We start from the raw sequence: 21,170 nt of genomic DNA, 5'->3' as shown, positions 1-21,170 counted from the left end.
CAAGGAAACAAGATGACTTGGGATCATTCCCTGCTGAACATTTCAGATGCAAATCCTGCAGTCGTTAGTTTTTATGCAGCCAGAGGTCTGATACGTAACGAGATATTTGCCTGATTAAGGAGCATAGGATTTTACCTTCCATGAGAGACCCTGTTTAATGAAATGTGTATGGTACAGCCACAATGGTGGTCTGGACAACATTTCCGAAAAATGCTATCGCATGTCCCCAGCAAACATCCAATCTCACCAACTTTAACTAAAATTCTTCAGCAGTTTTTTAAATGCACCTTATATTAACAAAAAAACATAATAATAATTCAGAGCTACATTCTTGTGTTAAACAAACGTGACAAAAGGAAGCTGAGTCAGACTCGCTCCAGGATACACACCTCAATCTGTGACAAAAAGGAAAACGGTTACCAAGTGGAAATGACTAAGAGCACTGCACTGCCCTGATTAAAAGTCCCAGAAATAACAACACAATGTTCTGCACAGATTATGCTTTCCACATGGAGCGCTAATTGTTATTTTTTAAACTCTTAAGTAATGTTTCTTCCAGAGAGGCTTCAGACAACAGTCAGATAGAACTGCAGGTTTAAAAAGGGAAGGATTTTACAATGACTGAGTTGTTGAAAATCAGCGTTTCGGGTTTATTTTCATAACTGAAGGAAAGCTTATGCTCCCCCCTACCATAATTCTTAGCAAGTCATAAAAATACTGACACAAGTATAGCTGCTGTGAGTGAATTTCACATCTTGGCAGACCTTCACTTGCACAGCGCCTCTAATGTGCTGCTTTCAGCAAGACAGATTACTAGGTCTAACCTTTATAAACTGTTACAAAAGCATTCTTGGGCTATATTGCCAAGTGTAAAGCCCTTCTCCAGTGAGAGTCAAATATTAGGACTATTGTTTATGAGGAATGAAAACATCATTAGTTGCAGCTGTGTCAATAGCTGTCTTTGATTTTGATGACTGTGCTTATTAAGAAGGGCGTATTTATCACATGAAATTTCCCTGTAACTGAGTTACTTCCACAGAAAAAAAAGAAATGTGTGTTCGCTCAGTGAAAGGCATGGGCTGTTTTATCAGCTTGGCTGGAATTTGTGCTGGTTAGGAAAGCAATGAACTTGTTCCTATGGCTATGGTTTCCATGAATTCTTCGAGGAGAACTTCACAGACCAATGGATCAGATGGGACAGCAAAAAAGCACTCGAGTGAAAAACCGAAACAAGATGTAACCAAAAGCTGTTCCCGTGAGTCAGCCTGCTCTGCTGGCTATGCAGAAAGTCATGAAATCAGAGTTTCAGATCAGCTGACCAAACTCCTCAGCAACAGATAAAATGTAATTCTGAAGGAAGACGCAAGCTTTAATCTCACATTTATTCTGTGCAGTTATCAATTCCATTAATTTATACTAACCCACTCGCAGGTATCTGTGTATAGTGAGAACAGTCAAATTTAATAGATTTAGCACAGTAAATGAGGGCTCTGTTTCTGCCCTTTTAATGCATTGTTCTTTTCAATATCAGCAAGATGACAGTTATTACTTCAGATTCTTCTAAATGTCATATTCAAACTATGCACAAACACCTTCAAAGCAAAGTTGAATTCTACCCCCTTTATCCAAGAAAGTAAAGACGATTTTAAACCCCACCAGCCTAAGCAGTCTGGACGATCGCTCAGACACCAGCATTCAAATAACACGGGCTAACAGCCTAAAGTTTCATAGAAAGAGATGCTGATCTGAACCAGGCACACCTAAGTCAGGCGCCACAAAGTCAAACAACAGCAGCTAATGAACATCTGTGGGAGACAAGCGAATGATCCAGAAGGGGCAGCTGGACATAACATGGAAGAAAACTCATACAGCAGTGCTGAACAGACCCGTGACAAAGGCCTGGCGTCATTTGGGAAAAAAGGAACGACAAACACTGTGAAATGCCAAGTAAATCATTATCACTCCTTTCACTCGTGTCACCAGGTCCATCCGCAAGTCACACGGAGTGGTGAATTACTAATATTCGGTCTAAAACATTACTGTCTTGCTTGCAAAACACACGAGTCTTTGGAATTCTTCCAAAAGCTTATGATTTGGCCCTAATGACAAAGAAGTCTGAAAGACTAAGGTTTACATGAAAACCTGCCTGCTAGCACCTTGAGCCAGCAGCTTGGAAAAGATGAAGAAATCCACTGCCTAGGAAGCAGAGCAGTGCAAACATCTGGGATGAACCAGAGGGCGAGGGGTGTGCTGAACCATGAGGAGCTTTGCCACCTGTTGGGCAGGGCTGCAAAACCAGGTTCTTCAGCCGGTAACATCTCCACGGACATTTCCGCCTAGCCAGAAATAAGACTTAAAGAATCAGTTCGGCAGAGGTGAAATCTGTAAAACATAACGTGGAAGGTTTTGAGATATTAAATCAGGTTTCTAAAATTTAAATGAAAGTATCTTCTTCAAAGCTCGCCAATGGTTTTCGGTTACTCTACTGGGCTCTGAAACAGAGTATGCAGAAAATGCCTTTAGAAACTTTCTCACTCCTTTCCTTGAACTTTTCAGTGGAGATAAAACAAGTCAGCTAGTACAAAGCTTATTTAGAAAACATCAAAACAGACCTTGATAATCTAGGCCTGTTGCCTCAGGGCATATATAGAGAACATAGGAGTTTTCCTTTTCTGAGCAGTGGACGTGAAAGGCTCCCTTATCCTCATCCTTTGTTTAGATTAGCAAAATAGCATGCTTACCGCACAGATATGGACATCAAAGGCTATGCAACGGTTGTAAATACAGTAGAAGTCACTTGCAAAAGTACATCCTATCTGGGCCCGTTGTCTGCCGTGGGTACCAGGTTATCACCGAGCTGCATACTGACCAGATAACTGCAGCTCTCTGGAAAACTCCTATCAGCATCCTCCCTGCTCTTCTCCCAGCAACGACACAGGAACGGCTTCTTTTCTTTCGAGGAATCTCAATTCTGCTTGGTCTCCTTACAAAACACTTTGAAAAATGTCTCCTCATTAGGTGCTTAACTTTTCTGAATAATTAATGTATCGATTTTTTTTTTAAAGTAATTCATCTCCGCTGCTGCACATCATAAAAACATGAAGTAATCCAACCAACCTCAGCATTCTGGCAAGCCAGCAAAGCAGTGCCATCACCTGCGCTGGACTGTGATGACAAACAGGGGCAAGAGAGTGCTTAACTGTGTAACATTATTATTTAAAGCCCTACTTAAGATACGTGGAACATTTGCCTACATTTATTATAACTGGTTCAGAAAAAGTGAGTTTTGAGTTAAGTCCCAAAGTCTCACACTTCTCAGATTCTCTTCTGCATTGTTTAGTAACAGGATTCCTCCTCTTTTTGTACCGCACGGTGCCAGAGCTGCCCCTTTGTGCTGGGTTTTAACGTGCAGACGGGTGGCACTGGAGGGAGCACACAGTCCCGCAGAGGTTTGGGTGCTCAGGCTGGGCTCACTGAACAAAATCCCGACTGAAGCTTTATGTGGGTGACAGCATTAGAGACACCGACCCCTGTGCTTTGGTGAGAGTCCCCAGGGTGCCACTGCCTTAGGGACGGAGCACAGGCACCGACTCCATCCCTTCTGTCTGCTCTCAGCGGTCTTGGGACTTAAAACTAATCTTTATCAAGACGTTACAAACATCTCCTTCTGGAAGGCCCACTTACACTGCCTCACTTCTGAAGTCACAATCTACCAGGAAAAATACTTTAAAATTTCATTTTTACATCCAGCACTGACAGAGCTTTAAAGGAATCCCAGTTTCATTCATACAAGGGCTCTACCTTTTTTGCTGGTGGGTATAAAAATCCTTATAGATAGGACATCTCCAAACTGCTTTGAAAATCCTGTTCGTGCACAACAGGCATAGTCTGTGCTGATCAAATATCAGACCCTATTTAAAGCACCATTCAGATGTTTGCTAACTCCTAAAATTCTTCATAAAATGATACTAAATATCATACCATATTTTGTGTTTCTCTCAGAAATTTCCTTTTATTCAGCTCCCTCTCTAGAGTCAGCAACAAATAAGCAGGTATAGCAATAATAAGGCTAAGTTTATCTGTTTCCTCCACTCCCTTTTCTCACTGCATTACTAAGACTTTGGAACAATAACAGGATGCCGGGATGCAGGATGGGAACAGGCTGACTCCCAGCTGGAAAACCTTGGAGACTGGAGAGCTGAACACTCCCAGTATTGCTTAACGAAAAGAGAAGTGGATTTTTCTATTTGATCTTCACTTTCTGAACAATGCTGAACGTTTTGGGATACTGTTGATTTTAGTTTTGCCTGATTCGGGAACAAACTGAAGCTCCACCAACTCTGACTCAGGTAAGAGATACGCGGGATTTGCTGTCCTTCAGCCATGAAGTTCATTTCAAAGGTTTCTACCTCCACCAAATATCTCTTCTGATGCCTTAAATAATTTAAGAAATACCAGCAGACAGGCTGTGAATTTTATACATATCCACAGAAGCCTTTGGGCCTAACACCGATGGCACTTAAACCAAATTAAGCGCAGACAACAGCAGAGCTGTTTACAATGGACAACGGAAAAGGTAAATCTCTTGCTTTCTTGGGCTATACCACAATATCCCTAGATGGTTCAAAAGAAGAGATATTTTATGCTTTTTTGTAGTTCTGTTTTGTAATATTTAGAGTATTGGCTGATGTTCATTCTCAATGGAAAAGGGACAGAAATGATACTGCAAATGGCACCTGTAAACCCTTTAGGAAAGGATTTCACTTGTGGAGCGGACAGTTAAGGCTTCGGGCTGCTCTAAGTGAGCAGGTGTGTGCGGCTATGATCTGATAAATATGTTTTATCAAAGCGGGGGGTTCACCTTTGGTACCTCTGTTTAAGGTGTTATGGATTTATCATGAGCAATGGCAAGAGGAGGCGAAAGCCACCATGGACCCTAGCCAGGTTTGGCATAACTCTCTTGCTAAAAGACTTGTTTAAGGCTTAGACGGGAGTTTATATAACATGTCAGTGACTTTGTCTCCTAAATCTCAAGTTCAAAGCGGCCCAGGTACTTTAGCACCCTAATAACCCTGGACTACCAGGTTTTACAGCCCCTATTCTAAAAGACCAGCAATTCTTATTTTAGAGGTTTCTTGATCTCAGTGGTCCAAAAAGAACCATTCTTTCTGTCAAGTTATTTTATGAGCAGTGGCTTGATGTGAAAAGTTGGTGTAGAAGGCTTTTATCTTATCCTAAAGATAGCATAGCAAGTCCCTGAGCTAACAAGTTTGCTGTACGGCTTGCAGAGACAAAGGATTTATGCATAAGAGATGAATTGGTACTGCTTTTTCTGTAAGAACTCTATTCTGCAATAGCAGGACTGTCAGTGTGCACGGTACTTTACTGTGCTGGTTGTCACGCTGTAATAGAGATAAAGGAAGGAAAGAAATGCGAGGAAAAAAAGATATGGAAGAAGATGAATTTCTGTGAGAAAATCTGTTCCATTCTTAGCTACCAAAAACATTAAAAGTTGGTTGCTACTGCAGTTAACAAAGGTACAGTTAATCAATGCATCCCTGCCTCCACTGATTATAAATCATTGGATCAGCATTTGTAAAAGCATACAGTATTATAGATGTTCATGTAGGAAAAAAATATTAGACAAAAGCAATGATACTCCAATGATTTACAAAAGCTTCTCATCTTAGGTTAATTTGTGCCTTGTAACAATAACCAATAATACCAGAAACAAATCACAGAAATGCTGACTTGCCATTTACTTGCGGTATCTGCAGGAGTTACTTTTTATCCTTAAATAAAGGGTGACCAACAGGAGAAAAGGACGCAAGATTAATTTAGCGTATGAAAGGCTTAGAATAGTACAGTATACTATAGAGAATAATGTGCAGTTACAAACAATAAAACAAATGAATTAGAAAGCAAAAGATAAACTCAATTAACAAATCATTCCTGCTTTGTGCACAAACCTGGGCTTTATTTTTCAGAGTGCTGCAGCTGCATTGCACTGCAACAAGAATTATTTCCCAAAGCTTTGTACTTTAATGTATTATCGTAAAACTGTTTCTTAAACATTTTAGAACAAACGCTAGCATTGAAATGATGCCATGAAATAGCTACATGTCACTCAGCAATCTGCAGCTTGCAGAGAGCCAGAGCTAAAGCTTCCAGGGCTCAGGACTAAAGAGGCAGCTTAGGCAGAGAAAGTTCCACCCAAACAGTTAACAGGTTGTTGCCAGGGTTGCTCCACATCCTGCCTCTGCTGAGCGCAACAGAACCAAAAACAGGATATAGGTAGAAATCACTGGGGATGGGTTAGAAGCTCCTCTGATTTATAGCACTTAAGAACAAAGGGCTTCATTGGGCAGCCGTAAATCAATTACTTCAATTATTATTTCAAATGAAAAATAGGAAAACTTTTTAAAAATTCTTTTCTCTTGTCAGGGTGCATGTCTACAGAGCTACAGGCTTAAATCAGGCCAGCTAATTACTTACATTTTCTTTAAAAACAGAGATTGACAGAATAGAGGTAACTATTTCCAGCACCTGAGCTTTCTTCATGGTTATGTTTGTCATTCATCATAATTTCAGTTTTTGCTCAGGTTCTGGAAGTTTAATTCAGAGGTTCAAATGTTAGTGCCTAGAAGGAAATAAGAGGTTCTCTGTGAGAAAATTGTTGGCCATGAAAACATTTCGCTGTGTTTTTTAAAAAACAAATGTATTTCCCTTTGTTATCCTCGTGGGTTTACAAATCAAAAATCCCCCAAAGTTTAGCCCTGACACAACTGGTTTCCCTTCTAGCCTAGAACACAGCACAGAGTGATTATTTGCATAAACTGGAGATTTGCTAGGACAGAGAGATGCCCAGCTCACAACCACTAAGGTAAAGCAATTCCCCACACGTGCCTTTGAAGAGCTGATCCAAATCTGAGCTAGGAGAACAGACCTCAGCAAATCCAGAGCAGGATGCCGGTTTGGTCCATGATGAGTTTGCTTGATTCATCTGTGGGCTCCAGTTCAGCACCCTGCTCCATGTGAAGCACGTACACTGGTGTATTTCCCTTGCAAACACAGAAAGCAGCTCTGGTGCCACAGCCACGACCAGGAGCCACCATCTGTGCTGCCGGGAAACGTGCAGGCATCTCCTCCAGGGCTTGTCCTCAGCCCAGGGACAGGCCCCTGCACACCTGGGAATGCCACCAACAGCACTAACGCTGGCAATAATGATGCGCAAAACGAATGCGCACCGCTCACCAGCGCATGTGCCTCCCAAATTCCACAACGAGCCTGCTCTCAACATTTTAAAATATTAATAAAAAAATGTGAAGATCCTGTTTACAGTTCTGCAATGCAAGGATACAAATTAGCCCTTTAATTCAATGCGAACCTGAGCTTCACTCATCTTGATCTGAATTTCAAATCTGCCAATAATCATGGGACTAGCTATATTCTGAATGTAAGATGCTGCTGAATATTTCAAGTTCGCTCTGTAACATCCTTCTGAGATGGATCTTACTTGCGCCATGAGTGTATTTCGTACCTGTGCTACTATAAACCTCTGTCGTGCGGGCAGTGAGCAGAGCTGGGGCCCAGCCCTCCCAGGGGGGAGTCAGACTGGAACAGGTCGGGAGCTCAGTGCTTTCCAGGGCTGGGCAAAGACAGGGGAAGGGCAGAGTGGAAATTTGTCCATCCACTGCAGGTGTTCACACTGCCTGCACTTCAGTTCTTGTGCTCTGAGTGTATCCAAGTAACGATTTACAACCAGTAAACCAGAAATGGCCAAGGAGGTAGATGGGCACTCCGGCAGACTTTCCTCCAGGCGAGTATTTTTGTGTGAGATAGACAGCAAAACTGTCCTACGGGAGACTGGGAGCTGCATGTGGATTTCACCACCATCCTTTGCCAAAACTTTAGGAGAAAGAGCCTCCTATTTCTTTTACACATTCGTTTGAAAAGCCTACCATCAGTCCCTGTAAATTAGCAGTAACCCATCTGGTTTTGCCCCCACTGAGGTCATCCATTTCTCTGCATCCTCTCTCCACAAGCCCATCAGCAACATCTGGAATGGTCCTCCTGACACCTGGCAAAGTTCACAGGGCACAAGGAACACACACAGGCCCTCGACCATATTGTGTATGACAGTGGAAAGGGAAATTCCACATCTCCACTATGTCTGGAGGATATGGTTGAATTCCTTCTCCTGCCTTTGTCCACATTTCTAAGTAATGCTTTGGTAAGATCAGTCTTCCTTTTCCCCTTCCTTTTGTGATGCTATCTGCTATGAATCTGTGTTCTGGAAATGCTCTAGGAGCACAAAACCTACCTTCCAACATACCACTTGGGGAGACCGAGGGCCTAACGCTGCTCTCATGCAAATGATAGGAAATCCTGCCATTGATGGGAACTGTTCCTGTGACAGGTTCAGCTTCATTGGCAGAATCTCGACCGGCACAGTTTTACACTGGCTTCTCCATTCTTTTTGTGGGTGCTCCCTCCCCTTACCTCCAGTCCTAGACCTGAATTCAGAGGAGATCTGCATTATCTTACTGGCTTTTATCATCACTGTCTTTCAGATGTATATGATCTGTCTGAAAGAGAACCAGTGTTCCCATGTTAGGGTTAGGCCAGCCACTCAATACTACTAATAAAGTATCAGACTTTGCACCACTAACCTAAACCTACAATGAGATAGCATATATTGTCTATTTGCTCAGTACTGATGACATTAGGGGCTTTTAGGCTGTCATTAAAACATAGACAAACATTGCTACACTGTGCACATCATCCATATTACCAACACACCACCTAAAGCACATATCCAGCACAGAAATGAAGAAGCAAGAGCAGAAAGCAGAGAGCACAAAAAGCAGGAATGCTTTTTGTAATGGGTCTATTTTACAAAGACAATAATGTGAACCTGACAGTGACAAAGCTATTGCAGAGCTCTCTCATCTGTAGCACCATTTAACAAACTCATTTGCTTTGCACACTAGATTTGCCAGCAGCAGCCTTGGTAAAAGTTTAAGATTAGAATAGATACTTGAATCCTCCAGTAATTGCACTTGGAGATGACTTAAGTTTCAAACAGGAAGAAAGGGGCACATTTCTCTTTGGAATATCTTGCGTCATTTTCCTGCTGTGAAACGGTGAGCGGTATTATCTGCCTTATATGGATTGATCTTCGGCTTTGAATAAAGAGAAAGGCTTAATTCACACAAGAACAGGGTTTTCAGTGGCTATTATTAAAATATGAGCTGTGGGAGAAAGAAATATTCCATGTATAAAGCCACTAAGGAGAAAAAAAACCCTCGCACCTCAGCTTAAGAAATACCCCCAGCTGTGTTTCAGAGTCAGGCAGCAACCCCACAAGCACAGCCCTGCTGTAAGGTCTTCCCGAGCAGCCAGGTCACTTTGAAGCCGCCAGCTCCCGGGGGACACGGGCTGCTCCCGGTGCTGGCGGCGCTGAGCCCACAGGGCAGCTGCCACCAGCCCGCGTCCTGGGCTGGCTGGAGGAGACCCGCGGGCACAAACGTCCCCGCGCCACGCAGCTGAAAGCCCCCAGCTCTCACTTTTATCACTTTCACAAAGACTTCTTACTGCATGGACACAAAAGCATGGCCTGCCTTGAACCATGGTCACTCCTGTAGCCACGGCGTACACATCGAACTGGTACCTACTCCATTTGCGATCTGTTTCACGAAGCCAGCTCTCCTGGGGCGCGGGTCCCCTCGCTGCCTCCGGACTGGGGCTGTAAAGTTCATCAGACTAACGACCTGCTTAAGCCGGTGCATAGATAATGAAGCAAAACACAACACCCTTAAATCACGATCACTCCCAACAAATCTACACGGAAAAAAAAAAAACCTTTAGCTCTAAATAAAGTCACAAAACTCATAACAGCTTTCCTCATCTTTTTAAGCTTCCTGAATTCTCAGGCCCTCCAGGTTCTCTTTACCAGCACTGTAAGCTGGAAACCTGCTTCCCTAGTTTTATTTTGATGTGAAGATGAGATTTTCCTGACAAGAGCTAAGCCGTAAGTAAAAACATTGAAAGGCTCATTGTAAATTCATAAGAGTAGTAACAATATCATTTCTATCATCTCACAACACACGGAGATTATAACAATGGAAATGTTCCAGGAAAAGACTGTAACTATAGGGGTGGGCAGAAAAGGTCTTGAAGTTAATTAGCCTGGTCTGGAAGTCTGGCTGAATAAGGCCAGGAAATAGAGAAGAATGAACTGACATTTGAATTAGAGATTTTAAAAAGGGAGAAGAATACTGAATACAGATTACCAAACAAAATATATCCAGACACACCCTGGTTTTTTAGCCTCTTGCCCAGCCAGAAAACAAGGGATTTCTGTATATGTACATGCTTTTCTTTATCTGACACAAAATTAATTTTCAGAGGAAATACTAATGTATTCAGTTACCCAGTAGAATAGCCTGGATAAAGGAATCAGAGCACACAGCTGGCTAAACATGGTTTCTCTGCTTCAGATTACTGTTAGCACAATAAATATCAATTACTGTGACCTGTGCATGATGCTCGTGTTCAAGACAGATACTTTCGCTCTTGAGCTTTTGTTGAAGGAAAATGTCAAAAAATCTTATCTGCTGTAAACACAGCTACATTGTACTTTAAAAAAAATATCAGATTTCTCACATGCAGTTCCTCAAAGGATGGGGACTTTTCCTTAATCAAAGGTACTCGGTCAGAGCTCCATGCTAGGAAGCCTCTCCCATATGAAGGCTTTATCTGGAAACAAAGGGGAAGTGGAAAAAGCTCCATAATGCATTATTCTCATAGTGTATCTTATTTTGTTCCGGTTTGGCCAAACTCTTAAACATTCAGTGACAGCTTTGGCTGATCTCTGTGTACAGCACAGTTAACCAGGGTGCACTATCAAAACACATCCATTCTGAAATGTGCACACAATTTATTGCTGGAAACTAAGCTTCTGGTTTGCGATGCTTGAGAAATCTTCCTGGCGATCACAAACACCTCCAATATACCTGACCTGTTCCACTGCCACACTAGGATGAGCCAAATAATTTTGGAGGATTCCTTTGTCCCCTTCTCACCCAAACCCCCCTCCCCAAAAATCAAACATCATCATCTGGGTGTGGGAGGTGCTGGGGATGGGGGAGGCTCCGAGCTGAGACACCTGCACCTCTGTCTCTCCTACTGGAACCACAACAGTTTGGACCAAACAGAAGGAAATCGGCTCAAAGCAAGCGAGAAAGAAACCGGATCTACAGGCACAGAGACTGACAGAGCCCCAAGTGCTCTTCAAATCAGTGAGAGCCTTCACAGGAATAAATACCCCTGACTGCAAGGTCATCCCTGAAACTGCGTTTTGGATATAAGCAAAGAACAAGTTCTTTGCCTGCCTGTAACACTGGCACTTCATCCCTATTTTCAGCATCTGTCCTGATCAATAATTAATCTGGATAGGAGACATTTTCCTCTTAGCTTTATATTTTGGACAAAGAATTCATAAGGGTAAATGTTTACAGTTCCAAACTATGCATGCAGGGTTTATCCCACCCATCTTATTAGCTCACTGCAGAACAGAAGGGCTGTATTTAATGCAAAGTTAAACCCCCAAAATAGCTCAGATTTCAACAACATTCGGCAACTGTCATCAAAAGACGTGTAGCCAAGAACAAATTTTCTGTCATTTGATTATTAGTTTCAGCCCTGCAACATCTGCAAACCAAATAAATCATATTAGTCATAGGTCCTACGAGCTTCCTGATTTTAAAAAATGGAACATTCTAAATCTACAGAGCACAGTATCTATATGACACGCTGACGATGAGGTGATAATATGTTGTACCAACACCCAAACTCTGCCTGTGGGTTTGAGCGGACTCAGTAAACACCAGAACACTCCTGCTCCTCAGGAGTCATTCAGCCCTCATACTCGTGCTCCCAAAGCTCAGAACTGGTAAAGAGCATTAGAAGACCATCTTATCACCTTATCTCAATGCTGTTCATGCTGTCAACAACTGAGAGAAAGACAAAATCTTCTGGTTACAATGATATATTTACTTGTTATGAAACAGTGACACAAATTGGCTTAATAATTTAATCACAAATGAGCTTCAAAATCTTTTAGTGGCTAGATTTAAACTGGGCGCTGTGCTTAAGCACATTTTTCCCCTTGTTATATTTTGTACCAACATATTTGTATGAGAAATAAAAGGCTTTACACATGGAAAGAGTGGACAATACCACTTGCTGCTTCTTTAAAGCACTGTAATCCATTTTGGGGTCTCTCCAGGGCAAGTTTCTGTAGTAAAGCTTTATATGACTATAGTAGCATGGCCAGAGTAAGAACTCCTACGCAGCACCAGAACAGATACATTTCGGTGCTTCATGTACTGTATTCTGTTCAAATTGATTTTCATCAGTTCCCAAGTATCTCTACAGCTTCTGTGATGACAAATAACATTGTGAAAAATGAGTAAAGACATTGATTGTGCAGCTGGCACGGTACACGATCTGCATGCTGAGAGCGTGAAATGAGGGAGATTCTTAAAGCTCACCTAATGATTCAACATGGTTGTGATAGACCTTCACAGGTATTCCTCTCCTGGGCAAGGCAGAAGGCTGGCAGTTTTACTAAGACTAGTGAATTACTTGCTGGAAATACCAGGATGCTCATATGAAAGGAAAACAGCCATCCATTAAAACAATAATTACGCCACATAACTGATCTCATGAGAAGAGGAAAAACCAGTTGGTGTACTCACCACTCATTTTAATGATTTCAAAGTATTGTTTTACCTTCATCACATATGTCATCCTCACCACAGCAAACAACTCTCACTTAAACAGGGCACTGTCATGTGATATAATAAGAATTACTAATTTATCCAGCCCAAAATAATGCTTCCTAAAAGTCCACGAAGAGACCAGGCCAGTAACTAAAATATGCATTTAACTTGCTTATCAGTTATCAGATTTGCAACCAACAAACTCAGATAAAAACCAGGATTCTATAGATCAATAGAAAAACTATTTCATTAAAGATTAGAATAGGAATCATAGTTTGCACACATCAAGCACAGAAGCAGTCCCTCTTGGTTGGATAACTTCACTAGGTAAGATTTTGGATGTGCCACACAGAAAAGAAAATAGCTTAATCGCCAGCTTATGTGGAAGTTGGGTACTTTTGTACATACTATAAGTTACATAGCAATACAGTCCCATGTTTCATTAGATCATGTAAGGGATTCATGTCCACAAACAGAAATGTTTCAGATCCCCAGACGTATTTAAACTAACACTGTCCACAAGAGGCCACAAGTCCCTGGAGAACACAGCCCATCTCTTCCAAATTTCCCCAGAAAAAAAGCTGTTTGAGATTTTCTTGAATTCAAACAGAAGCTGTATGGGTGTTATGTATAGGTAAATCAAGATCTCAGCCATGTATTTGTGACCGGGAAATTGAATCTGAACCTACACCAGCAACACACATTCTACAGTTCTATAACTAATCCATTCTTTATCAGATAGGAGTCATGTAAGAATGCAGACAGCGCTCTCCAAACTGCAAATATGTTTTTGGAGAATACACATTACGATAAGGTTAGCTAGAAATTGAGAGAAATCAACAGGAGATAAATGTTCTTCTACCTTTGAGATTTTGGCCAGCAGGCTTGCTTCTGAACTCTCTCAACAAGATCAGCATCTGTCAGCAAAGGATTTTTGTGAGTGGAAGGGAGATTGTGACTACGTCTTGCCCACCCAGCTCACAGGCAGTAAATGTCATGAGTCTCCTGACGCCATTATCAGGATGCCCTTGAAGGTCAGTGCTGCAAGGAACAGTGTTTGAGCTGAAGTAGCACCACCAACAAAATGATTTCCCCATTTGTCCCAGAGGTCATGCCTGCGTATAATGGGTTGGATTCAGAGTGATTTGGAGCCAAGACAGACAAAAGCACGAAGCACGGTATTTCTGGTCTACTATGATGACTGCATGTGCAGTACTGCTCTGTCAGAGATTCAAAGCAGCAAACCTGCTATGGGCTAGTCTTTCCCCACATTTCTATTTTTGTTCATCTACCCAGCTAAAATACCATCAGACACACCATTGATGTAAAACAGACTCCAGGAAAGTCAGGAGAATTTATGACACAAGATCAGACCCTGCACCTGACTCATCCAGCTTCTCTTTCAGATCTGTGACGAGGTGTCTTCTAGAAAACAACTGGAAACAACTTTCTTCACCACTCATTTCTCTACAATCATTTTGTTTACAGCGAACGTCTTTTTGGCTGTACGCTTCTTATTTTCAGTTCACGCTCAGCCTTTTCATGTGCCCTTCTCTCAGTATTTAACGCAGCTCTTTAATCCTGGAGTCAACAAGTCACTCGCTAAAATGTAAGCCAGGGTGTCAGGAAGCTCGGGGGGGCGTTCAGGTAGATCTCGCTATTGCTGCTCACCCCTCTCGAGCACACGGGCGCTCACTCATTAGCTTGGAGGGTGCCTTTGCTTCTTTAAAAAAGAAGTCTGTGCTTGACTGCCTCATTTATAGCCAGTTCTATATCTAAGATAATTAACAGTGGTTAGACCAATCTGGCTGCCTGCTTTCTACCAGACAATGAATCTTTAACATATAGAGAGTATTTACAGATCTTTTATAACCAAATTTCTCCATTTCTGAAAGAGGCATCTGTCCTGGCTGATGACTCCATCTACCCATGAGATCAGCCAGGAGAGAATCTTTTGGTGAGATGAATGGACAGGGGGAAAAAAACCCATTAATACAATTTTCCCCTGACTTACCAGAAACTTGGAACTGAAATCACAAAGAACTTTCAGGTTAGAATTATTCTGCCTTTCCCTGGAAAATAGATGAGGAGCCAACACCAAAGCCAAAACCAGAAATGCTGAATTAACTTTGCAGCTATATTGATATACAGTGCTGCAGCGTTAATGCCAAGAACTGAACAGTACCAAATGCACACAAGAGTGCTCTCACAACGCTGAGTGACGTGTGGGGTTTTTTTTAAGTAGGAAATTTAGTTAAGATATTGCTGAAGTGGCTATTCATTCAAAGGTTCTATCACAAGTATAAAATGTCGTTTTATATTCAGTTTTCAGGTAGGCGTCTGCACTCCAGATTGTTTAGTCATCAGTGGAAACCACTTCTCAGATGCACAAAATCGACACAAGGACAATCAAAAATATAATACCAGGTAGTCAGGCACTAGGCCCATTTACATCAGCTCAATAACCTGGAAATGAAAAAGCAGGAGAGTGTTCTCAGGAAAGGCCTATTTTAAAATTAATCATTGTACAGTGTTGAGGAAATGAGACAAGGCAGCTTTAATAAGAAATAAGAGAAACATGGAATAACCACCCGAAACAAATGATATCTGAAAACGCAACCAAAAAAATGATTGCTCCAACGCAAACGTTGCACAATTGACTTAGACAGTTTTTTAAAGCGATGTCACTAAAGTGCGAAGACCTCCCCTAGTTCCCGTTCCCACGGCACTGCCTGTGGCGCTCAGCCCCTCACGCCGTGCGGGTTCTGCAACCGAGATGCCAGGCAGCAGCCGGAGCGCAGGTAACAACTGTACCGATGTGATTACTTTGCTGCTGTGTTTCTCTGGGTTTGTTAGAGCAATGTCGTCTAATTATGAGACGAAGAAACTGGGAGAACAAAATCTGAGCGTGTTGTTAGTCCTGATCCCGGCCCACCGTCAGGAGATGGCAAACACATTGAAGTCCTCGGTGCTTCAAATGTGCTTTTTGAAAGGGATATTGCCTTTTATCTAGCTGCAATACTCTTCAGAGAAATGAGGAGGCTTTATCAACTCATGTTTGCACAGCCATTTAAGATCTCTGAGAGGCAGCATTAAGTACTGCTCGGACTATTTCCTTTAAATAATGTTTTCCCTGCTTACCAAACATGCTCCCTCTGCAAAGCAAGCTAAACCTCTTAACTACCGGAATGGCAAAGAGAACGTGTCTGGTGTCTCACCTTCTTATTTCTTACTCCTCACTGCATGCACACATTTACCTTTGCTCTTAAATATCATATAGATGAAAAATTAACGTTAAAAATGGATTCCGTACAGCAGTGTTTTTCAGGGTCATTTTGTTACTTGACACTGGCTTGGATTCTTTTCTCATTACATCTATCATGGTTTCATTGAGCACAGTAATTTTGGAGGTGTTTAGATCATGTATCAAAGTAAATCTTTTGCATCTGAAAAAAGGTAATTTCGAAGCGTTGTCTGCTCTGTATTGTAGGGTTAGTCCACTGCAACTTCAACAGAGCTCCTTGCACAGAGCTTCTTAGGAATACTGGGGAGGGTACAGCAGACAGGAGTGGGAAAGTCAGAAAACACTTATTAAATTAAACTAACGCTTTTCTCAAGAATGTTTTCTCGGTTTTCAGTCTCTCTGAGCCCGCCAGCACCCACAGACACACTCAGGGCTCGGTGGGTTCATCTGCAGTGAGGGTCGGGAGCCCTCACCCCCTCCTCATCTCTGCCAATTGAACACAGCACCTCGGGCATTTAGCGCGACCTGCATCTACATGGGTGCAGGGTGACAGCTCGGGTTCGAGTAACAACCAGAAACAGCAGAATTTCGAGTACTGTGGAATGGAGCAGATTAGGTTCTGTAGTATTGATTTATCAGTCGTCTTGTTAATATTTTCTGATTTGATGTCACTCTCACTATTGCATTTTCATTTACGTTGTTCAGATTCCAACCAAGATACTGTAAGTAAAAGGTATCATGAAGTATCAAGCTCAATCATCAATAATCATGTCTGACACTCAGGTTTTCTGACACTCAGGTGTGTAGAATATGTTAATAATAGTGGCACAAACCTTTTAATTGTTTTTCCTTTTTGGGGCATGATAGCCACCTTAAGCAAATTTCTCTCTTATCACTGTGTCCAGCACTATTTCTGCTTTTCAGCTGCTGAAAAAAATGTCAAGATTAGCATAAGATTTTAGTCTGATCAACCAGAAAAATACATCATTTCAGCTACAACTGTTTGCTCATTGACCAAATACTCCATAGAGAAACATGTTTTACCTTCCACTTAACATGCAAGCATAGAAGAAATTTGTTTGCTAACTAAATTTACCTCACATAAGCACTAATATACATTTTTAGAGTGAGGAGTTAATCAGATAAGAGGCAAATAGTAGGAAAAAACCCACAAATGTTCATACAAGTATTTCATCAAATGTGTTTTCATTACATAGGCACCTTACTTGTATTAGCTTCTCATCAAACTTACAGCTGATTACTTACCAAAACAACTTGTAAAATGCAAACTTTTAATTAGTACACTATTTTCTGTATCTCCACCTGACATTTTTTTAATAATTACTCCCAATCTGCAGGAAGAAACTACGCCGAATGAGTCATATATCCCATAAATCAGTTTGAATACCAGAATTTCTCAGTTAACTGTCTACAGCACCCCGCAGACCAAGAGTTATTTGCTAAAATAATTCAACACATAAAGTGAATAATGTTGGTGGAAAAACCCATCATTTGCTGAAAGAAAATTTAAGTGCAAAGCGAGAAACTTAGCTATCTGAATAAACCATTCCCCTGCTAACTTTAAGGAACATTTATGGTCCCTGATTAAATTGGGGAAAGTGTGAATGATTGGTCCGACGAGCTAGAGACAGAGGGGCAACTGGAGATGGTGTGTTAAGGTAGGCGAGCCATGGGACCCCAGGGCAGCGTGCCAGGAGAACCAGGCATGGGACAGGTCGGTCACAGCTCATGCTGTGCTGTCCCCTTCTCCGGAAGCGTGTGGCCGTGGGTGACACTGCTTGAAAGGGCACATCTGATTTCCTTTCTCAGTCCTGGCTGCCACAGCAGACATCAGAAGAAACGAAAAGCCATTCCCTACGTGTCATCCGCCTGTCACCCCTCCGAAATTGTCTTGCTTCTGACTCCATGGGCATGCATTCCCCTGCTCAGGAATGGGAATGTCTCTGTTCTGCTGCTGCCTCGGGCGTTTCAAATGAGATCTGCTGGAAAGGAACGCTACCATGGCCAGAAAAAGAGAGGGCATTTAGTACAGCTTGTCAAGCGCTAACATCCATGGAACATGGCCTTCACACCAGGACAGTGCCCTTATCCAGTTACTGCTCAGCAGGGTCCTACTTCTGAAGTGTTTGTATGTGCTGCCAAAGAAGGGGATTCTGAAATATTGTGATGAACTCAGCTACAGATTCAATAGCAATAGACTTCCCGCTGTTGAACGGAAAACTGGTGTGGTAACATAGAGGAGTCAGAAGAGTCAGACTGTCCTATGGAGCAACACACATCCAACGTCCCTAGAAAAGACAGCATGCGAAGTGCTGGGGTGTGCAGTGTTACTTCTACCAAAATGAGACATTTTGAAAGATGCCAAAGACAAAGCAGAAGTCATTTTTTGCAAGAGGTTCTTCTATCTCAGCCTGTGTTTGACCTACAGTGCATACCAGAGGGCAGACCAAACCCCACCAAAGTGCTCACAAAGGAACTGTTAAGTTACCGGGAAGTCTGGGCAAGCTGAAGGAAGGGAAGCCTTAAAATCTGAGAAGACAAAGATGGATCTGCTGAGTGGAAGGGGTAGCTTAAGTTTCAGCTGAAATGTGCATATATTTAAGAAGATTCAGTCTAGTGCTTTCTGTATTAACGGCCAGGCTTTCAAACAAGGCCTGAACTATGACACATGTACAGGTCACCTACTCAAAAGCAGAGTTTGCACTTGCTGCATGGATCCTCAGGAATCATCAGGATATGACCACAGTCCCAGAGCTCCCACACAGATAACCATACACTCATGATTAATTTGAGCCATCAATTTCTGATAAGCAGAGGCCCTACATGAGGACACCAAAGGTGTCCAAGAGAAAACGCTTTTTTTAACACTATAGTCTGTTTTTTCCAAAACTACAGCCTGGACTAGTTGATACTAACCAACTGCTTTCCTTTGGCTATCATGTTTTGTAATTTTACTAATAAAATAGACCTTTGCAACGACCACAGAATCATATCAACGCCTTCCAGTTGTAGAATCTTCATGTATACAAACAAAACGAAGCAAAACAACTATATCTCATTTTTCTAAAAATAATCAGAGCCAAAATAAGAGCATAGAATACAAAAAACTGGCTAAATCAAAAATTTTATGAGTCCACAAAACAGTATAAAACACAGCTTAGCTATTAAAAAGCAACTTCAAGGCCACCTTCTTTGCTCATTTCCTACACAACCACAAAAAAGGAGTGCTCCTCAGCTTATGTACAACAATGTAGAAGTGAGAAAAGTACAGGAAAGCAAAATTTAATGGTAAATAACATCTTTTTAGTGACAATCATAGCGCACCATGGGATAACAGTGATTGCCTGTTACCGAAGAGTGATGTTGGAAACATCACAGCACCTTCCTGCCGAAAGTATTAATTTAATCTCGCATGTAGCAACCTGTGTGATCTAAACTTCTCTAGCCCAGTTAATGGTTTTATTTTTGATGTGCATGCCGACAGATCCTAAAAGATAATGCAAATTCATTTATGTGTAATTCAAAGTCTGATTATTTGAGTGTTAAAGTTCCCTGACAGTCCTTTATATTGTGAAGGGGAAATTTAGTAAGAAAATTAATCGGCTTTGTTACATTAAAGTAAGTTCTCAATCTGATATGAAAGTCAGACCTAAAGTTTGCTAATATTAATATATGATGCAAAAACATGGTTTCACCTGAGAATAATTTCACAGATCATCATTTTGTAGATGGTAAAATCTGAGAATAAAGGATAAAGGAACTTTATGTGTGTCTTCAAACGTTTCAAAAGACAAGGGACTGAATTACTAAATGAGCTCTCTGAGCTAGATAATTTGCTATATTGTACTTGGAATTGATTGAAAATTTCACATGAATCATTTTTTCAACCAAAAAATCAGATTTTATTCTAAATCAATATTTTCCATATGAAGATATTGACTATAGCATATTAGGTGTCAGGGCAAGTCAAAACACTGCATTTGGGTTTGTCATGCTGGAAAGTTTCATTTCAGGCCGAGCTCACAGACACTGTGGGCTGGCTCAGCTCGGTGCCGCTCCCCACCACCACCGTCCTGAGTGGCCCGCGATGCACAGCGGCTGCTCCTCGCCACTGAGCCTTCTCTTCAGCTCCAGTGGCTGCTGCCCTCTGTGATAGCTTTCAAATCTTGTACAATTTTATTTTGTTAAAATATTTTTGTTGCTTTTTACAGTTGTCATCTAGTTAAAACTGTTCCATGGAAGGAAGAAGACAGGTATTTTAAATTTGGATGCTAAGGCAGATGAAAAGAAATACGGAAAGTAATCAAACTTTCCTATAGAAGAAAAGTCTGTTCGCGTGTCCACAAGTGCTCTCTCTGATCAACCTGTTGTTATTTATATAGTTTTCATATTTTATATTACTTTCTAGGCTACAGAAGAAGATGAACCACCTTATTCTACTCTTCTCATTGTTCTTGGCTCCAGCATTTGCTGACAGCGAAAGTCAGAAAACAAACGATGCCGGTCATAAACGACAGAAGAGAGACTGGATATGGAACCAAATGCATATCAAAGAAGAGATTGATACGCCATTACCACACCATGTTGGCAAGGTAAATAGCAGTCTGCTAGCAATGAATAATTAGAAATGCAGACAGCAAATGGGCATCCCGAAAAGTATTACTTGTTTGCAGTCTAGGCAGAAGAGAAAGAAAGGAAACAGAAATGGGTCTTTATTCCAGCATACTAACGTGTTAACATCTTAAGAATGTGGACACAGAGGAAATCAAGAATAATGTCAAAGGAGTTCTAATTCTTTTGAAGAATATTAACAACTTTTAGCGAACGGCAAGTATGGAGCATCCGCAGTGAAGCAACAACTGCACCGCACACAGGTGCACAGGAAGGAAGTCTGGCGGCTGATGTATGTCAATATTTTTCTGGCAGCTCAAGGTTCTTTCAAAAAGCCAGGAGATCAGCTAATAAAAACCTATGCACGAAAAACCATACAGTTTACATCCCTCCGCCTGGATACAAAACAAAAGCGCTATGTTTAGGAATACTGTTGCACAATCAAAATATTTGTTTCACGAAGTGAGAGAAAATAATTTAAAAAAACGATAATGAGCATTGACCTG

The 21,170-nt window shown here is 41.5% G+C and overlaps 1 protein-coding gene and 1 long non-coding RNA gene across 10 annotated transcripts in view; one reads left to right on the top strand and one right to left on the bottom strand.

Annotated features, from left to right (window-relative positions):
• The window catches only part of LOC139829040 (uncharacterized), a 308,145-nt gene that overhangs the window by 214,475 nt on the left and 72,500 nt on the right, over positions 1-21,170 (bottom strand). The gene's annotated exons all lie outside the window — the stretch shown is intronic.
• Positions 4,118-21,170, top strand: part of CDH5 (cadherin 5) — a 29,278-nt gene continuing 12,225 nt past the window's right edge. The window contains exons 1-3 of one of the 3 annotated variants that reach the window (XM_071814347.1): positions 4,118-4,349; positions 8,046-8,233; positions 20,462-20,645. In XM_071814347.1, coding sequence (XP_071670448.1) covers positions 8,226-8,233; positions 20,462-20,645 — 192 coding nt within the window. In that variant the 5' untranslated portion in view covers positions 4,118-4,349; positions 8,046-8,225. The remainder of the gene's footprint in view (positions 4,350-8,045; positions 8,234-20,461; positions 20,646-21,170) is intronic. The other 2 variants (XM_071814348.1, XM_071814349.1) reach the window with 2 other exon arrangements.

This window comes from Patagioenas fasciata, chromosome 13 (genome assembly GCF_037038585.1).
Source record: "Patagioenas fasciata isolate bPatFas1 chromosome 13, bPatFas1.hap1, whole genome shotgun sequence".
In the NCBI taxonomy this organism is placed as follows: Eukaryota; Metazoa; Chordata; class Aves; order Columbiformes; family Columbidae; genus Patagioenas; species Patagioenas fasciata.
This window is presented reverse-complemented; position numbering and strand designations above follow the sequence as displayed.